This window comes from Lycorma delicatula, chromosome 10 (assembly GCF_047948215.1).
Source record: "Lycorma delicatula isolate Av1 chromosome 10, ASM4794821v1, whole genome shotgun sequence".
Taxonomy (NCBI): Eukaryota; Metazoa; Arthropoda; class Insecta; order Hemiptera; family Fulgoridae; genus Lycorma; species Lycorma delicatula.
The window spans coordinates 13,807,928-13,826,660 of NC_134464.1; the positions used below are offsets into that span (position 1 = coordinate 13,807,928).

Consider the following 18,733-nt stretch of genomic DNA (forward strand, 5'->3'; position numbering starts at 1 on the left):
TGATTTTTTCAAAAATTATCTTTTTCGTGAAATTCAGGTACTGGTGGAGTCACTATCACGCACCCGTAACATTATATGAACGAGAATAAAAAAATTATCCCGATACCATTGCTGATTGAAGTTGTTATCTTCGGAAAATTTGTACTAAGTTGTTGTTAGAAATCCAGCAACAATCAGGGGACAACAGATGACTGGAAATTGAAAAAAAATCTTTTTAGCAGGTGGAGAAACAATCAAGGCGTGTTCTCCCACAAAAGTGGGTATTCAGAGGAACCCACCGGGTTGGTCTAGTGGTTAACGCGTCTTCCCAAATCAGATTGAATCAGATGATTTGGAAGTCGAGAGTTACAGCGTTCAAGTCCTTGTAAAGCCAAATATTTTTACATGGATTTGAATACTAGATCGTGGATACCGGTGTTCTTTGGTGGTTGGGTTTCAATTAACCACACATCTCAGGAACGGTCGAACTGAAAATGTACAAGACTACACTTCGTTTACACTCATACATATCATCCTCACTCATCCTCTGAAGAATTATCTAAACGGTAGTTACCGGAGGCTAAACGGGGAAAAAAGAAGGGTATTCAGAGGAGTTTACAAAGACAAAGGAGACAATGTCGACTTTAAATGTTATCTGAGATTTTTGTAGACTCATGTAATAAAGTCATCTGATGACAGATTTTGTAATCATAAGCGAACTTTGTTGATCCATAAACACAAGTGCAAATTCCAAACGTAAGAGGTATGACAAAGATGAAAAACAAGAAAATATATGGCATCCATCGGAAAATACTTGACAGTTATTTTTAAGAATTTATCCGGTTTTTAAGAGTTAAAAATCGTGGATTACGTAAGTTCAAAGAGTTATTAAAGGATATTCATGGTTCATGTCGCTAGAAGAAAGTACGAATGATAGGCCTACGATAAACCTAAAGTAGGGAATTTACTTACTTATGTTGTAAAATTGTAAAAAAGTAAGAGGTAAGATAAAGGTTAAAAGCAAGCTGACACAAGCAAGGAAACGTTACTTCCAAATTGAAATTTGTTCTAGTAAAAAAACATAAATAAGTTTGTGTAAGGTAGCACTATATGGAAATATGTTCAACAGGAAAAAATAGAAATAAAAGTTATAAGAACCTTTGAAATGCGGCGTAACAGGAGGATGTTGAATATTAGGATATCCAACTGGAGAAATTTTACGATAAATGAAGAGAAATATTTATATTAAATTCTTTAAAGAGATCAAGTAGTTTGGTTGGTGTTGGTCATACATATTAATATAATTCAAGTTTTAATTTGGTAACACAGGGTGCAGTAGGTAAATTTCGAGGAAGGTAAAAAACTGGAATTATAAATGTACGCAAAAACTGAAATTTACCGAGGATGCAGAATACAGTGATTATGTTGATATTAAAGAAATTAGTACAAAACAAAAAGAAACTGAGAAGACCAGTCAAATGAGTTTACAAAAAAAATAAATAAATAAAAAACAGAATGACTTTAGGCTATACTTCGATACTTTATAAAATCTATTCCTAAGCAATGATGACTATAAAAAAACCCTTTAATTTTTTATGAAAGTAAAAATATCCTAAGGTTATTTATATGACCGAACGAACGAACATTAATATATATATATATATATATATATATATAAATATTAGTGTATATATAAAAAACTGGAATTGTTCCTTTCTTTTTTTTTTTAAATCGATTAAAAATGTAGACCATCACTTAAAAGAGAGTGTGCTATTGTAATTAATTACATATAAAATAAAAATACATTTGAATTTAATGATTAATGATATTATCAAGGCACTTTTTCCGAATTTCACAGTCAAAAAAATGTATACTAAAAATCGCGGATTTCGTTGCTATTTTGTTCGTTAATTAATGTATGTAGTGTAAATATTACTTTTATTATTAATAAGTTTTATATTATTTATATATTTAACGTTAATTAAACGAAGCTACCGAGCTTAAGTTATGATTGGTTAGATTATGTTGATTCCGTGTACTGACTAATCGTAAGTATATCAACATAGTCTAACAAAACATAACCTACGCTTTTCACTCGCTAACCTCGTCTAATTAGCGCTAAAAATAAAAATTATATACAAAATTTGTATATAAAATAATCTATTGCCTTACATTAATTCTACTCAAATCTTATATTTTATTATTCCAAATCAAAATAAATTTCAAAATAAAAAGATATATAAATATCAATGTTAAAAATAAGTATAATATAAATTACTAAGCCACTTCGGTACCGTTGGTATTTATACAATTGTATAAAATAAAGTTAAAAGTAGGTATCCGAGTACTTTTGGAGCATTAGTCCATCATCAGGAATTTCCCAAAAGATGTTAATTCAAATTCAAATGTATAATTGTATTTAAATTAAACTTGTTACGTTCATAATAGTCGGTCGTCAAGAAATAAAATTAAATTGTACGTCAATAAGACCATAACGTCATGTTCGTAAGATGTTTGCGACTATATTAAATCTTTAATTTAATCTTTAACTTAATTTATTTAATTTAAATACAATTATACATATGAGTATGAATTAACATCTTTTGGGAATCCCTGATGATGAAGTAACGGTACTCGGATATATACTTTTAAAATTGTTGGTAAGTGGAACTGCATTTTATATTAGAAAAATACAGTCATTGATTTAATACAGTCACATTTTATTTTTTTTAATATTTATAAATATTGTCCCCACATTTTAGACTTCCAAAAGTTTTTAGCAAAAACCTATATTTCCTACATCATTACTTTTTATTTTACTTCCTTAAAAGGCTTCTTTAAATCATTTTAAAAAACTTAAGAAAAAATTATTATCCTTACAACACTTTTGAAAAGCTCTTTTTATGATATGAAAGAATTTATACCAAATTATTTTTTACACAATCCATAGGCACTAAAATATGTAATCATTGTAATAAATTTACATTAACAATAATTTTCTAAAGTTGAAAACGTTAAACTTTTCCACGAGTCGATCAAGAAATTTTAAAAGGTAACTCGAAATGTCAATACAGAACTTGTATAACTTAAGAAATAGTTCTAAGGCATATATATATTTGTAGAAATACACACCTTGACGAGAATACAACACTATTTTTAACAAAATGTAAGTACTTTTAAAATTAACAAACGCTAAACACAATATTACAACGTGTCGTATTTTGAATCAACATTTTCTTATTACTCTATATAAGCCGAAATTGAAAATATAAAAACAGTATTCCCCAAATCCATTGAAATTACACGTAAATTAACGTTGTTATAGAATAAAATTATGTGTTGTGATTCATCTCCTTCCAACAAATCTCACACTAAATTAACTTCTAACTAATAAAACAGTAATATCAATTATTTTCGTAGTTGTAATTATAACTAGGCTTAAAAAATTATATATTTTAAAACAATTTTATAGTCAAATATACATTGCTTAAATTTACAAAATTCACCAGCGTTTCTATTGGTAAAAGCTTAACAAATTTTTCGGAACCTTGTATTATTATTATTATTATTAATAAAAACATGTAAACATTTGAAAATTTAATAAATATCATATAGTTTATAATTTAGTTATATTAGCATATATTTTTTTTCCTTAACCTATACTCCGAAAAAAAAACGTTTCAGGTAAACGTAGAAGCCTATATTAAATATTAGGTAACGGGTAGAAATCTTTTAAGTTTCATGTAAATCGATTAAGCTTTTATTTTAAGAGTTAAATACATTTTTGGAAATAAATGAGAAGTAAAAATAAAAAGTGTGTACTAGTCTAGATTCGTTTCCGTAGTCGTAATCTATTGACTAATTCTGTGTAAGTAAAATAAAATTATAATTATTATCAATAATTTACAAGTAAAATAAAATATTAATATCTATTACAAATATACACATATAGCTTACCATTTGAATAAATATAAAATCATTGGTAAAACAGTTTTATACTGAGAATACTACATAAAAAAAACTTGCACTACTAACAAACTACGGAGCATGTACGTGATTTACTTGCAAGAGATGAACTAAAAGCGATCGGAAATTTCCGCGTATAATCGGACCCGTTCGTTACTTACGAAGGGGTCTCGATTATACCCATCTTTCTATCATACTCAACATAAGTGAACACCTGCACTTTTTATTTCAACATGAGTCATACCATTCAGTATAACTAAGAATAAAACAGTTTTATAAAAAATAAATTTAACATATACTTTTTAACCGGATAGAAAATATTAAACATATGTTTGTGTGTGTGTGTGTGTGTGTGTGTATATATATATATATATATATATATATTATATTATGTATAATAATAAATAAAAAAAACAAATGTGTAACAAATATATTACTAAATTCATTATTTTTAATTATACCGAACAGGTTACAATTTTATAAGTTTTTTTTTTTTTTTTTTAATAAATCCAGTCAAACTTACATGTTGTATGTGAAATCTTTAAACAAATTAATTTTTAATAATTTTATCAAACATGGCCCGTTTGTATGATTATACAATAAATAATTAAAATATAAAACCCACTTACCAACAATCTTTTAATGCGTCGTAACGCTTACAGAAACGAATTCCATCATCAGGAACTTAAAATATTTTTATTAAGTAAAACTTTGTCGCCATGAGTAGAATTGTTATGTAAAGTGTGTAAAATATATACAGGTGGTCGTCATGTGTTAAAATTGTGTCGACTTAACGTCCTGTTATAATGCATGTCTCCACCATTATCTACATATCGATTAATTATAATAAACAACATAAAAAATTAATTTTTAACTAAGCAAATAAATTTACTGTTTATGCAAATAAAAATCTAAAGTAATTTTTTCCTACGGTTTTATTATAACGTTTAAATTACTTTATTTATATTATAATGTTTTAATTGGCTGGAACCTCATAATGAGGGTTATTATGTAACAGATTTCTGTATCACGATGAAAATCTGAGACTGGCTTTCAACCAGTATCCCGGTCATGCGTGGCAATTTCACACGCTACTTGTCATTTATCTCATCATCTGAAACAATACCTAACGACGGTCCCGCAGGCAACTAGTCAAAAGCCTACTCTTTTCAACCCCTGAACTATCAGAAGCGGATATTGTTAAATGTATCAGCTGTTCTTTAACTTTAATTTTAATCTGATTTTGTAATTGGCCGGCAGAGGTTAATTTGAAAGTGTACCATTCGGTAACGAAGTCTCTACATTACACTGTTTATCCCTTTGTTAATTAAGTCGGATTCTGAGGAAGAAATGTCTGTAACGCCGATCGATATTAAAGAAAAGATAAAACTAATGACTAATAATCTATCGCCACAGAAATATATTGATTAATGTATTTTTTGAAAAAAATTAAAAAAGTATTACTTAAACGATGTATTCTGTCATTGATTTAAATCAATAATCCCGATATTTTCTTACCTGTAAAAATATACGCCTAATCTCTGTAATGAGAGATAAAATGCAAATCTCTATATCTCTCTACAAATCTTGACATGGCTTGTGTCACAACTTACTTCGCACTCTTGCATTAATGGCAATGAATATAGGCTCATTACACAATATATACACAATATATTATTATTATACTAATTATTTTGTTGTATACTAATGGATACCCAAAATATTTAAAAACATCTCTTTAAAAACTAATGAAAAACAAAAGAAAATATATTGTATTTTAATTCCTAATTCCAATTTTTAAAATAATAATTATTATTTAATAAATATAGGATTAGACATAAATATATTTATAAATTCAGGCAAAACTATAATTCAATAAAAAATCGTGTAATATTTTAAAGACTTCTTTTATGAAAAAATAAATAAAATAATATTACTTATCTATACAGTATTTTTAAGGTCAGACACGACAGTGACATCACTGTGAAATTCCACCTATGCCGATGATAAAAAATATTGTTTTCTTGTTTTGCAATCCACATGTTCAAACTAGTCCGTGATAGTACTGTACAGTGCTGCTGTGTACATAGAACGAAAACAAACAGTAAAAATAAAATAGTTGGCAACCACATTTTTTTTTTTATTTTCACTGTCGTAATACTTTTACTACGTAACTATATACTTTTAATAACTCTATATATTTTAAGTATTATATTATTATCGTCTACGTTTATTACTTATTTTATTTATTTCCTACATTAGAAATACTATTAATTAATATAAATATAAATGTCGAACAGCAGATTGAATTACTGTGGCAATATCCTATAATTTCTGATTTAAGAAATGAAAAATTAATGAATGAAAGTCACAAAGGGAAAATTTGCTATAAAATAGCTTACAAAATGAAAATAAATGTTAAGTAGATGTAATGTATTAATTATTTTACGAGTAGTAACTAATTTAAACCGATACAGATGTATAAGATTATTTCACAAATTAATTTAATTACAGTCGCTTGTAAATAATTAATTTTTTTTTAACGTGATTTTCTTGACGCGGTATAATCCTACTTCTAAAAGCATCTTTTGATGAGTTGCGTTTCTGTTCACAGAGGCATTAACTTGTTAGTATTTGCAAATTTAACTCTTCCCCAAATGGATTGTTTTCACTACTTTTATTTATACTTTTTCGTATCTTTCGAAAACGTTTCGTGTCTTTCAAAAACGTTGATGCGTGGTTTTGATTGAATGTTCGTTTTTTACTTACTAGTATGAAGTAAAGGAAGTATTGTGATCGCGAAATATTACGATTACAGATTTCAACGGAAATATCCATTTTCGCCATCACTGAATCCATTTTGACTAGTTTCGGCGTGACGTCTATACGTACGTATCTCGCATAACTCAAAAACGATTAGCCGTAAGATGTTGAAATTTTGGATGTAGGACTGTTATAACATCTAGTTGTGCATCTCCCCTTTTCAATGCAATCGATTGAACCAGAATTATCCAAAAAATCCATAAAAATTTGGATTTTGGATTTTTTCTTAATTGCAGTAATAAGCCCTCATTGAGAGCTTTTCAACTATACATTATAATTGGTACTTATTTTTATAGGTTCCAGAGTTATAGCAAAATAAAATTTTAATTAATGAAATATTTGGATCTTAGAAAGGAAATGCACATCGGTTTGAATCTGACATCATCTCCTTTTTTCCCCTTTTTTTGAATTTAAATATATTGATTTTTTAATATTTAATTGTTTCATAAATAATCTCTCATTGTAAAAAAAAAAATTACAATGAATAATAATTCAATAATAACAAAAAAATAATATGAAAAAATATCAGAAGTTTTTAATAAAATAAAATTTCATGTAACTACTTTTAATTTAATAAAAATGGGTAAATATAATAATTTAATAGGCGTACAAGAAAGTCATGTGTAGTCCACATCAGATTTTTTTACGTATGAGCTCATATTTTTATTTTACCAGCTATTGGCGCAGGGCGGACCACGTGAACGCCAGGCAGCTGCGCCCAGCGCACGAACGGTTCATTCGTTCGTATGATTTATACTTCTTTATACGAACGATTACCTAAAATAATATTTATGTTTTGGGAATAAAAAACTACATCATATGACTTCCTTGTACGAATATTAATTACACACACATTTTTTTTTTTAAATGAAAAGTACATAAAATTTTATTTCATTAAGAATTTCTGATATTTTCAATTTTTTTTTATTGTCATTATTGAATTATTATTTATCGTAAATTTTTTTACAATCCGAGTTTAATGATTATTAATAAGTCAACAGATTTAAATTACAAAAAAGCAGATGAAGTCTGATTCGAACCGATGTGCCTTTACCTTGTAAGATCCAAATATTTCATTAATTAAAATTTTATTTGGCTATAACTGTGGAACCAAAGAAAATAAGTACCACTTATGATACATCGTTGAAAAGCTCTCAATGAGGGCTTATTACTGCAGTTAAGTAAAAGTTAAAAATCCAAATGTTTTTAGATTTTTGGATTTTATGATCACGTTTGGTTCAGTCGATTGCAATCAAAATAGGAGGTGCACAACTAGATGTTACAACAGTCCTAAATCCAAATTTGTAACATCCTACGGCTAATCGTTTTTTAGTTATACGAGATATATACGTACGCACGTACATACATACGAACGTACAAATGTTACGCTTAAACTCGTCAAAATTGATTCAGCTAAAATGGGTATTTCCGTTGAAATCTGGAAACCGAAATTTTTCGCGATCACAATACTTCCTTTACTTCGTGCAAGGAAGTAAAAGGGAAACATTGGGGTTTGAGGTGTGGTAAAAAAATCCCAATTCAAGAAACAGTTAAAAATGTTCAGGACTTAAGCTTTTCGTTGTAAAATTTTTGTTGTTGTAGTTCGCTAAATTCATGAACGTTATTTAGCCACTGTTGGCAAAAACATTTAACGAAATCATGTGTAATAAAACTTAAACCATGTAAAATTTTTGCGGTGGGCCATCGGCCCGCCTTTTTTCTAGCATATATATATATATATATATATATATATATATATATATATATGACTATATCATATATTCGTAAAGGATATATGATATATATATATTTAATATATCCTTTATACCCATAAAGGTTGGGGGCAAGAAATCCTTTATTCTTTTTTCTTAGTTTCTGGATAAAATTCAAATTCTTGTACTAAGTAGAAGTTTCTATTTTTATAGTAAGTTACTATGCTTATGTATTTGCACAACTTCATTCAGAGTAAGGGAATAACACGTCTAACTAGTTTAGTCTTTTTCATAAATTATAATTTTTCTTCATCTTTTCATACTGGATTAAATGGTTTTTATTGAATTTTTTTTACGTTGACTTCTGAATATGGATAATTGATGCTATTTAATTGTGGTTATAGTTAACGTTCCCATCTTCGTCGGTAAAGTAATTTGTAACTTTAAATTTAAAATCCTCATTACAGCTACCTAGAATTAAAAATAAGCGGTTTAGTAATTTCGCTCGTGTTGGGGTTGCATAAAGCGGAATGATTGTGTGTATACACTGATACTCATACTTCTTTCGAGCAGAATACAATATTGCATTCCAATTTACTCAACTGTTATTTCATATAAGAGCATAAATAATTCATTTATTTATTTTTTATTCTGTTTTCTCGTTTTTTTTTTTTTAAATTACACATTAGAATTTCAATGAACGCCTTATAGACTATCATCAAGCAACGATTGAAAATATTATAAAAAAATGCGTTAATAAATAAATACATATTCTGCTATCCTGTCCACATTACATATTGGATAATAGAATTAATAAAATAAGAAAAAAATTAAAAATTAAAACGCCATTGATGCAAAATACTATGTAAAAAAAACAAACACACACACAGAGAGAGAGAGAGTGAGGGGGGAGAGACTTACAATAGTTATATAAAGGTGTATCACGAAGTTGTCCTTAAACTTTCATAACCTATTTTACTCAAGAAAATACTGGTAAACGTTCATATAAATATATGTCTAAAAATGCTTCGTTTTTGCGAGTTACGGTTAGTGAAAGATTTCACTCTGATTTCAGCTATCCCGGTGAAATGTCGTTGTATGAAATTTTTAGGACGATAATTAAAGAACAAAATTAGAAACTTTTTATGGTTTAAACCTGAAAAATATAATAAAACAGGTCCCAGAACCGTAATTGCAGTAGGTTTTGAGAAGGGAAGAAATCCAATAAATTGGGTTAAAAAACCATTTTTTTCAATGTTTGCCGCACAATTACTTTGCTAAATTGGTAATAAACACATAATATTATTAAATAATACTTGTAGAAAATATACTTCTGAACAAAATGATCTAAGATAAGTTAAATAAAGAAAAGTTAAACATTCGAATTTCATTTCGAAATAGTACATTTCTACATTTGTCAGAAAAGTACTTATTTAATTTAAACAAAATCAAATTCAATTTTGGTGATGTGATAGATTTGTAAAAATAAAATTTTCTGTTAAAAGTTGCTGTTAAAGAATTTAAAAAAGGAAATTATACGACAATTGCAAAATAAAAATAAATAAAATGAAATTACCTAGAAAATTATTTTTTTATTAACAACAGAACTAGAATAAATTATTTAAAAAATTATTATTGCAAAGTTGGCAATAAAATAACAACACCTGATCTACAAAGCGCAATAATGTATTAATGTTTAAATCATTTTGTAAGGTACATTAAGTATATAGGATAGTGTGAAATGTGCTGTCGTCAAAACAATTAACGCGACTTTTCGCAATCATCGGGAAATAGGTTCACTACTAGTATTCGTACCAGCTACGAGCGATCTTTCTAAAACAACGCTGATACTGATGAAATTATTATCGATACAATTTAGGGTAGCCCAGACATCAGAATACGACGACTTTCTAAGCGGATCGGAGTTTCGCATTCGACAGTTTAGAGGACACTTAAACAAAACAAGTTTTATTCATCTCATTAACAGCCAGTTCAACATCTACTCTTAGGAGAGGGTCGCTTGGAGTTCTGTAATTGGTGGAATACAAATCGACAACTCTGCAAGTATATTTTTTTTACTGATGAAACAAATTTCAATCGAGATGGCGTCAATAATTTACGGAACAAACTTACATATGCAGAAGTAAATCCTCATGAAACGGCGGAAGGCATTCAACACCGAGTAGCTGAAATCCGAGCGAAAATATTCGCTAGCTGTAACTCGCGAATAAGCATTTTAATACGTATGCTTATGTTATTTTTTCCATTATTTTCGCGATTAGAGTAGATTATGAAACCACCGGGAGAACTTCGTGATACTTGTTTGTGTGCGTATATATATATATATATATATATAAAATACAGATGTATTTAAGTGATAATCGTTTTGTTTTTGTTGTTACCAGATACGAAGGTTATAGTAATAAATTAATTTTATTATTACCTTTTATTATTATCTACTGACCAGCTGCAGGCATTTAATTACGTTTGTATTGGAGGCGGTACCAATGTAACAATCAAAAGAAATTCCATCCCTACCAACCTCTTGTTTTTTCTTGTTTCCACTCTACTTTATCAACAAAGCTTTTTTGTTTTATTTCTCTTACTCCATTCTCCCATCATAAAAAGTTTTTTTTTTTTTTTTTTTTTACATTTTTTAAATAAAGAAAAACATTCAATATAAATAAATAAATAATATATGAACTAGTTACATAAAAGGACTTTAAAAGTTTATAAAATCAAATTAAAATGCAGTTTGGTACTGTAGTTACATAAACGTAGCTGTTATAAATATTAATGTGAGCATCATGTTTGTAGTTAAATAAAAAAGAAAAATACACAAAGTACAGAATTGTTTGTAGATAATACAACACGTACAGAATTATTTGTATTTGTAGGTAATACTACTACAGTAAATGTCAAATAATTTTTTTAATGAGCTGTGGGGAAGTTTATATAGCTATAACGTATACATTTCATAGATACGTACGAGTAAAAAAAAAAATAGATTTAAATTTTTTTAAAAATAGCCCGCCGGGCTGATCAAGTGGTAAACACTAATCGGCTGCTGATATCAAAGTCGAAGATTCTGAGTTTCAAATGCTAGGAAAAGTTAGTTTCTTTTATACGGATTTATATACTAGACAATGCCTGTGTACATTAGTGGTTGGGGTTGAATTAACTACATGTCTCAGAAATTGTCGACCTGAATCTGTACATCTCATTTGCATGTCATTATTTCATCCTCATCTCATTGGATCGTGGGGTGGTTGCTTATTGTGCACTAGTTGAACAGAATGCAATACATGCAGGGGAAAAAATAATAAAAATTTTCTCTTTGTTAGTTTTTATATTTTATTTTTATTCAATTAATTCATTATCGTTTGGCAACATAATATTTCTTCTTACTAGAAAGGGTCTTATTATGTTTCCGTTATCATTTTTAATAAATTGCAGAATCATTAAAAAAAATAATTTCTCACCAATTTATTTGAAAAAAAATTAAAATATTTTCATTAATAAATAAAATATCGCTCTATCGATGATTTAAAAAAAAATCCCTTTCCGTACGCCGGAAGGCGAAGGTAGATTTCACCGGTGCGAAGTAGGGGATAAAATTAAATTTGCACCTTAAAGATAAAAAAAACTTCAAATTTACTTAATACGACAACGGTTGCATGTGAGAAAAAGTTTAAAATATTTAGCATACGAAAAGCCCCATCTTCTTACAATTCCAGCAAAATTTTGGTCATCCATTGTCGTAAGGGTTGGTCATATCAAAAATCGTTTCAGACAAAAGTTTTAGATAATTTTTAGAGGATTAACGACCATCTAAACCGATTCGATACTAAGGAAGGTTTGATTTTTTTTTTGTCTTTGAAAGTCCATTTTTTCCACCCCCTGGGACAATGGTTGGTGATATAAAAAACTTTTACTTATATAGGTTTTAGGCAGTTATTCAAAGAATAGTAGGGACTTTAAATGAATTCAATAATTTACTTAATAAGAAAGTTATAGTGATATTTTTTGTTTTTAGAAAACGTTCCCCCTACAGACCGATATTGCCCGTTAACAAATTCGACTGAGATTTTGGGTCGTTTTATTTTATGTATCAATTTGAAAGTGATTGGCGCAAAATTATGGAAGTTATCGTGTCTTCAAGAAAGTGAAACTACAGAACTACTTTTGTTTAACAACTTTGGAATTGTGAATTCAGAATTCATGGGCTTTAATCGCATTTTTTTACTTTATAATTAATTAACTGTGTAATTTTTGATGTTGCTTTGATCAAGTTTTTACCACGTAAATTCACTTTGCGAGTTCAGTTCAGGTTAAGAATCACGTATCCATGTTTCATCGATAACAACTATACAATTTAAGAAGTGGTTGCCTTTCCTTTCATAACTTGTAAGCGGTTCTCATGCTTAGACTACAGACTATACTGTAGGCTACAGACTATACTACATTCTGTTTAAAAATTAAATTTAATAGAATTATTTTAAACGATGATAACACAGAAATAATATTATTTGCATGTTATCGTGTCATTTTTTGAAAATTGTGTAATTTTTTGTTTAAAAAGACGTTCGTGAAAAACCTTTTACGGAATTACAAAAAGAAACAAACTATATAAAATAAAAGAATAAAAATCAATATGATTCATTTATTATAAAATGCACTTTATAAAAAAAATAAAATCGAATATAAAAAAAATTCTGCACTAAAAAATGAAAGTTTTTCAGTAAGTCTTTAAATTTCAACTTTTAGTGTTTGCGGTAAATAAACAAAAATTTAAAATAGAGTAAAAATCCTTAATTTAGAGTCGAATTCTAAATATCGAAACTTAGAATAAAATATACATTTTTAAACAAATAAAATTCTATTGTATAAATAATAGATTTTATGATTTGTTTCAGAATTTAATTTTATTCGGATTTAAAATTTAGATATGCCTAAAAAAGTTTTACCCTTATTAATAAATAATCGCTAAAAGAGAACAACTCAAAAAGAATACAAAGCATGAGATAAAGCCTTATTGAATGAGAAAATTATATATACCAGATACATTTAATCGTACGCGTATATATTTAAGATTTACAATAATTTTCTTGTAAATTAATTTTTAACGTCATCAAATTACATCGTAGTTCAAATCAGTATTAAGCGATGATGAATAAAAAAAAATTGTCTTATTCTTTATGCAGACCGTTTAAAATTCTCTTAAGCTATTTTGAAAAACTTAATACGGAATTAGAGAAAGGAATTTCTTTACGTATATAAATAAATAAGAAAATATCATTCAAATCAACCCAACTAATAAACAAAATTCACCGAAGGTAAATTTGATAATCGTATTGTGAATTTCCCTCTTTTACTTCTTTTAAAAAGTTTAAATACAGATAGTAAATACGATAGTTCAAATACAGAGATAGAAGAACAATTGCTAACATGTACAGGAACCAAACAGCAACAATAACAATTGAAGAACATAAGAAAGAAGCCCTAATAAGAAAGGGAGTCCGACAAGGATGTTCCCTATCTCCGTTACTTTTTAATCTTTACATGGAACTAGCAGTTAATGATGTTAAAGAACAGTTTAGATTCGGAGTAACAGTACAAGGTGAAAAGATAAAGATGCTACGATTTGCTGATGATATAGTAATTCTAGCCGAGAGTAAAAAGGATTTAGAAGAAACAATGAACGGCATAGATGAAGTCCTACGCAAGAACTATCGCATGAAAATAAACAAGAACAAAACAAAAGTAATGAAATGTAGTAGAAATAACAAAGATGGACCACTGAATGTGAAAATAGGAGGAGAAAAGATTATGGAGGTAGAAGAATTTTGTTATTTGGGAAGTAAAATTACTAAAGATGGACGAAGCAGGAGCGATATAAAATGCCGAATAGCACAAGCTAAACGAGCCTTCAGTAAGAAATATAATTTGTTTACATCAAAAATTAATTTAAATCTCAGGAAAAGATTTTTGAAAGTGTATGTTTGGAGTGTCGCTTTATATGGAAGTGAAACTTGGACAATCGGAGTATCTGAGAAGAAAAGATTAGAAGCTTTTGAAATGCGGTGCTATAGGAGAATGTTAAAAATCAGACGGGTGGATAAAGTGACAAATGAAGAGGTATTGCGGCAAATAGATGAAGAAAGAAGCATTTGGAAGAATATAGTTAAAAGAAGAGACAGACTTATAGGCCACATACTAAGGCATCCTGGAATAGTCGCTTTAATATTGGAAGGACAGGTAGAAGGGAAAAATTGTGTAGGCAGGCCACGTTTGGAGTATGTAAAACAAATTGTTGGGGATGTAGGATGTAGAGGGTATACTGAAATGAAACGACTAGCACTAGATAGGGAATCTTGGAGAGCTGCATCAAACCAGTCAAATGACTGAAGACAAAAAAAAAAAAAAAAAAGTTTAACGCATCTTTGGTTAATCTTTGTAAAAAGATGAAGTTGTAAATAAAATATTAAAACGTTTTGCTACACCAAAAATTTATATACACCAGACAATTTTTTTAATAATAATTTAACCGATTAATTTTTTTTTCTGTTTTTGTTTGTTACAGGCATTACTATTAGCCCATCCGACAACAGAACAGACTACAATAATATTGCACGATGTGCAGTACGACGATATGCGTTCATTACTTGATTTCATTTATACAGGCGGTGTAATCATACCTGAAGAAAGATTACCGTCGTTTTTATCTGCGGCAGAAGCATTAAATATAACAGTATTAACTGATAAACAATTATATAAAACGATACCTGCAACAGAAGAATGGCAATTAGCATATAAATCGGTACCACCGCTAATAAAAATGGATAGCTCGAATAGATGGAACAACAGATCGATAGATATCGATTTATCAAAACAAAACGAAGAAATGAAATACAGTCCTGATTACTTAGCGATACAACAGAATAATAATAATAATAATAACAACAATAATAATATAAACGATATGAAACCGTTTTTAGATATAAAAACCGCAATGGATACCACAACAAGTAGATGTTCAAGTTATAGTGATTCTTCGGAAGATAGTCAAAGACGATCGATCGACTCCGGTTTAGAAGTACTGAATTCACCATCGTATTGTTACGATGTAAAAACAAAACAAGAAGATTTGCGTTGCCTTTATCATCACCATCATCATCATCTACACCATAATCATAATCATCACCATCCAGATAAAGATGATAATAAACGTTTCGTTATCAACAATACTTCATCATCCGATTTAGAACAACAATGGCTAAGACCGCTCCCTTCACTTATACCGGTTGTTAATCATCCGAACACTATTATTAATATGAACATGAATATAAATTCAATAAATTCACCGCCTACAATTTATTCGTCGACACATAGAACGACCAGGTATTATTCTTCAAGACATTCGTTAGGCGGTATTCTCACACCATCACCGTGGTCACAATACGGAAGACCTCCTGTCGGTGCACCTAGAAAACCACCCGCCGATGATACAAAACTTTTATCGTCTTTAACAACATCCGATGGACTGAGCAATACTGATATCTCGGAACCAAAAAATTTGGTAAGTGAAAATTTCATAATTTAATTTTCTATTATTACTGTACAATTTTTATTTTTTATTTTTTTTAAAGAAAAATCTTAAACCTAATTCGTAAGGAATACCTCTTAATATTTCCAGGCCGGCATTCTTCAATGTTTAAAAACTGTGTAGTTCTATAAAAAAGTAGAAAAAACGTACTTTTTTAAAATTTTCTTTCTGTAATTCTTCTTTAAATTTGATATTTTTGAAGTCAACGAAAAATTTAACATCTTACTTTTAATTTGGTCCCGACTTCAATAACTCAAAATTAATTTTATTTTTGTTGGCTAATATCCACACATATTATTATTTATTACCTGATAAACACAAGAAATACTCAACTACTATGAAAGTCGTTAATAGCATTTAAAAAAAAAAAAAAAAACAGTGAAGGGCATATAAAACCAATAAAATAAATTATCAAAATATTTATTTTATTTTCCTACGAATGTGTACGTTGCAATCTGTCCAACTAATGAACAATAAGCAATCCGCTCCTCACGTTCGAGTGAGATGACGATGAAACGTATCATATGTAAATGAAATTTAGTCTTGTACAGACTCAGGCCGACCATTGTTGAGATGTAATTAATTAAATTCCAACCACCAAAATACACCGGTATCTACTGTCTAATATTCAAATTCGAAAAAACGAGCTGACGTTTAATAGGATTTGAACCTCAGAACCTTTGACTTTAAAAATCAGCTGTAAACAATTGATTTGTGACGACGAGTTAATCACTAGGTGGGCTATCAAAATATAGTACAAAAAATAGTTTTATAAAATTCAAGCAATAATGAAGTAGGTTTTATTAAAGTAAAGAACATAGAAGTCGTAAAGGTACCGTCAATAATTTTGAAAGCTAAATCGAATGAAAATACAAGATAATGAAAAATAAATTGTGTAATATATAAATTTGTAAAAAGATAAATTACGTATATGTATCATTATTATATAAGGAAGGAGTGTAAAGAGCTGTCCAAAAGTTTAAACGAATAGAAGAAAACAAAACTCGGTTAAAAGTAGTTAAAAAGAATTGAAATATTATTATTTTTATTTTTAGGGCATTTTGTTGCGGTTAAAAAAAAAATCAACTTTACTTAAATTTTATTTTTATTGAAAATATAAAACGATACTACACGATAACCAACGCGAAAATATAAGAAACCTGCATCTTTGTAGAGTATGGACCTCAAAACCATGGAGAACTATTTTTCTTTATTACAGCCGTAAAATTCAATGAGTCATCAACGTCCTGATAATAGGGATATTTACCAACACGTATTTAAAATTATTCCGTTTTACATAACAATAATAAAATAACTATAACACGCAACCGATGCTTATCGGCATAACTGCAACAAGTAATGTAATGTAAAAAAAGACCTTTAAGGACAAAATCGGGTGGGGCTGTGTCAGAGCGCAAGGACGGTGTTTAACGTAAAACATTACGTACCTCAGATGAAATTCCTCTGAGCTACAGACCGACCAACTTATCTGTAGAGTTAAATGGGAGAGCCACCATCGTATTTTGTTTTGAACAGAACTGAAAGCCTCCAATGGAATATTTTAGTTTCTTCTTTAGGCCAATTGTACAGATAAATTGGTCGGTCAGCGAGTCACTTTTTATGTATTGGTTTGAAATAAAAACGAGACATTGATTGCGTACTAAATTTACTTTTAACACAAAAAAGACACTAGTTGGTACATGATATTTTTTCGACTAATATTCGACCATTTTGTTCAACACTGGTCAGTGATATGAGAAGTAAGAGACATAAGTCATAATATCAACATCAATGTCCTTGATGAACGTACAATCGATAGGGGTGATGCCCAGTGTTGTTGGTTCTGTGGGCGCGTAGTTGAGCCGGAATTATTCTTCAAGTAAAAGATGAAGGTGTTGCGTCGTGGATCGTTACTGAAATCGCCACAGAGAACGATCGGAGTCTCAAAGTCTGGTCGAGATGTTGGTAATAATTTTGTCAAGTTCGCTGAATATGGCAGGAGCGATTAATAACTACATATAACATCCTCGACCGACGCTTTGTGATGTATATATATATATGGATGAGCTTAGACTTTCACGTCCACTAGGGATATATCGCCGACAAAAAATGTGTTTTCTCAAGACGGAGTTGCCGCACAGACTAATAGTATCGACGATAATTTATCTGCAGCTCGTGAAGCTTTGTAGATTTCTATAGATTTCAGAACCTCCGGCTGGAGAAGCTCGAGCCATAGCTTCGGACAAGGTAGACGGACGATCTGTACGATTTTCAAACACGGTATTATTGCTTGTTTTTAATTCGAAGAGTCGAGCTTCACAGTTTCCTTAAAATCTGTCCATTTAGGAAAGATAAATGTATGAATATACATAAAAGTACATACGGGTTGAAGTAAGAACCTACTTTTTTCTTGAAATCGTTCAAAATGGTAACTAAAAATATGACGTTTAGACTAAAAATGGTTATATTAGAACGATTTTTAAAAGAAGAAAGAATCAATGTTGACATTTTCATGAATGTAGTTCAATCTTAAAATATAAAATATTTACAAATAGAAATAAAAGTTTTATTTAACTCTTAATACAACAATGACCTTACTTTCTAATAAAAGAAGAGAGAAAGTAACAAAAAAACTTCTAAAATGACC

The 18,733-nt window shown here is 29.1% G+C and overlaps 2 protein-coding genes across 2 annotated transcripts in view; one reads left to right on the forward strand and one right to left on the reverse strand.

The window, feature by feature from the left end:
- LOC142331572 (calcium uptake protein 1 homolog, mitochondrial-like) overlaps positions 1-3,993 on the reverse strand; it is a 622,753-nt gene extending 618,760 nt beyond the window's left edge. The window contains exon 1 of the mRNA XM_075377570.1: positions 3,937-3,993. The gene's annotated coding sequence lies outside the window, so the exon portion shown is untranslated. The remainder of the gene's footprint in view (positions 1-3,936) is intronic.
- Positions 1-18,733, forward strand: part of LOC142331571 (uncharacterized) — a 393,077-nt gene that overhangs the window by 275,236 nt on the left and 99,108 nt on the right. The window contains exon 4 of the mRNA XM_075377567.1: positions 15,064-16,059. Coding sequence (XP_075233682.1) covers positions 15,064-16,059 — 996 coding nt within the window. The remainder of the gene's footprint in view (positions 1-15,063; positions 16,060-18,733) is intronic.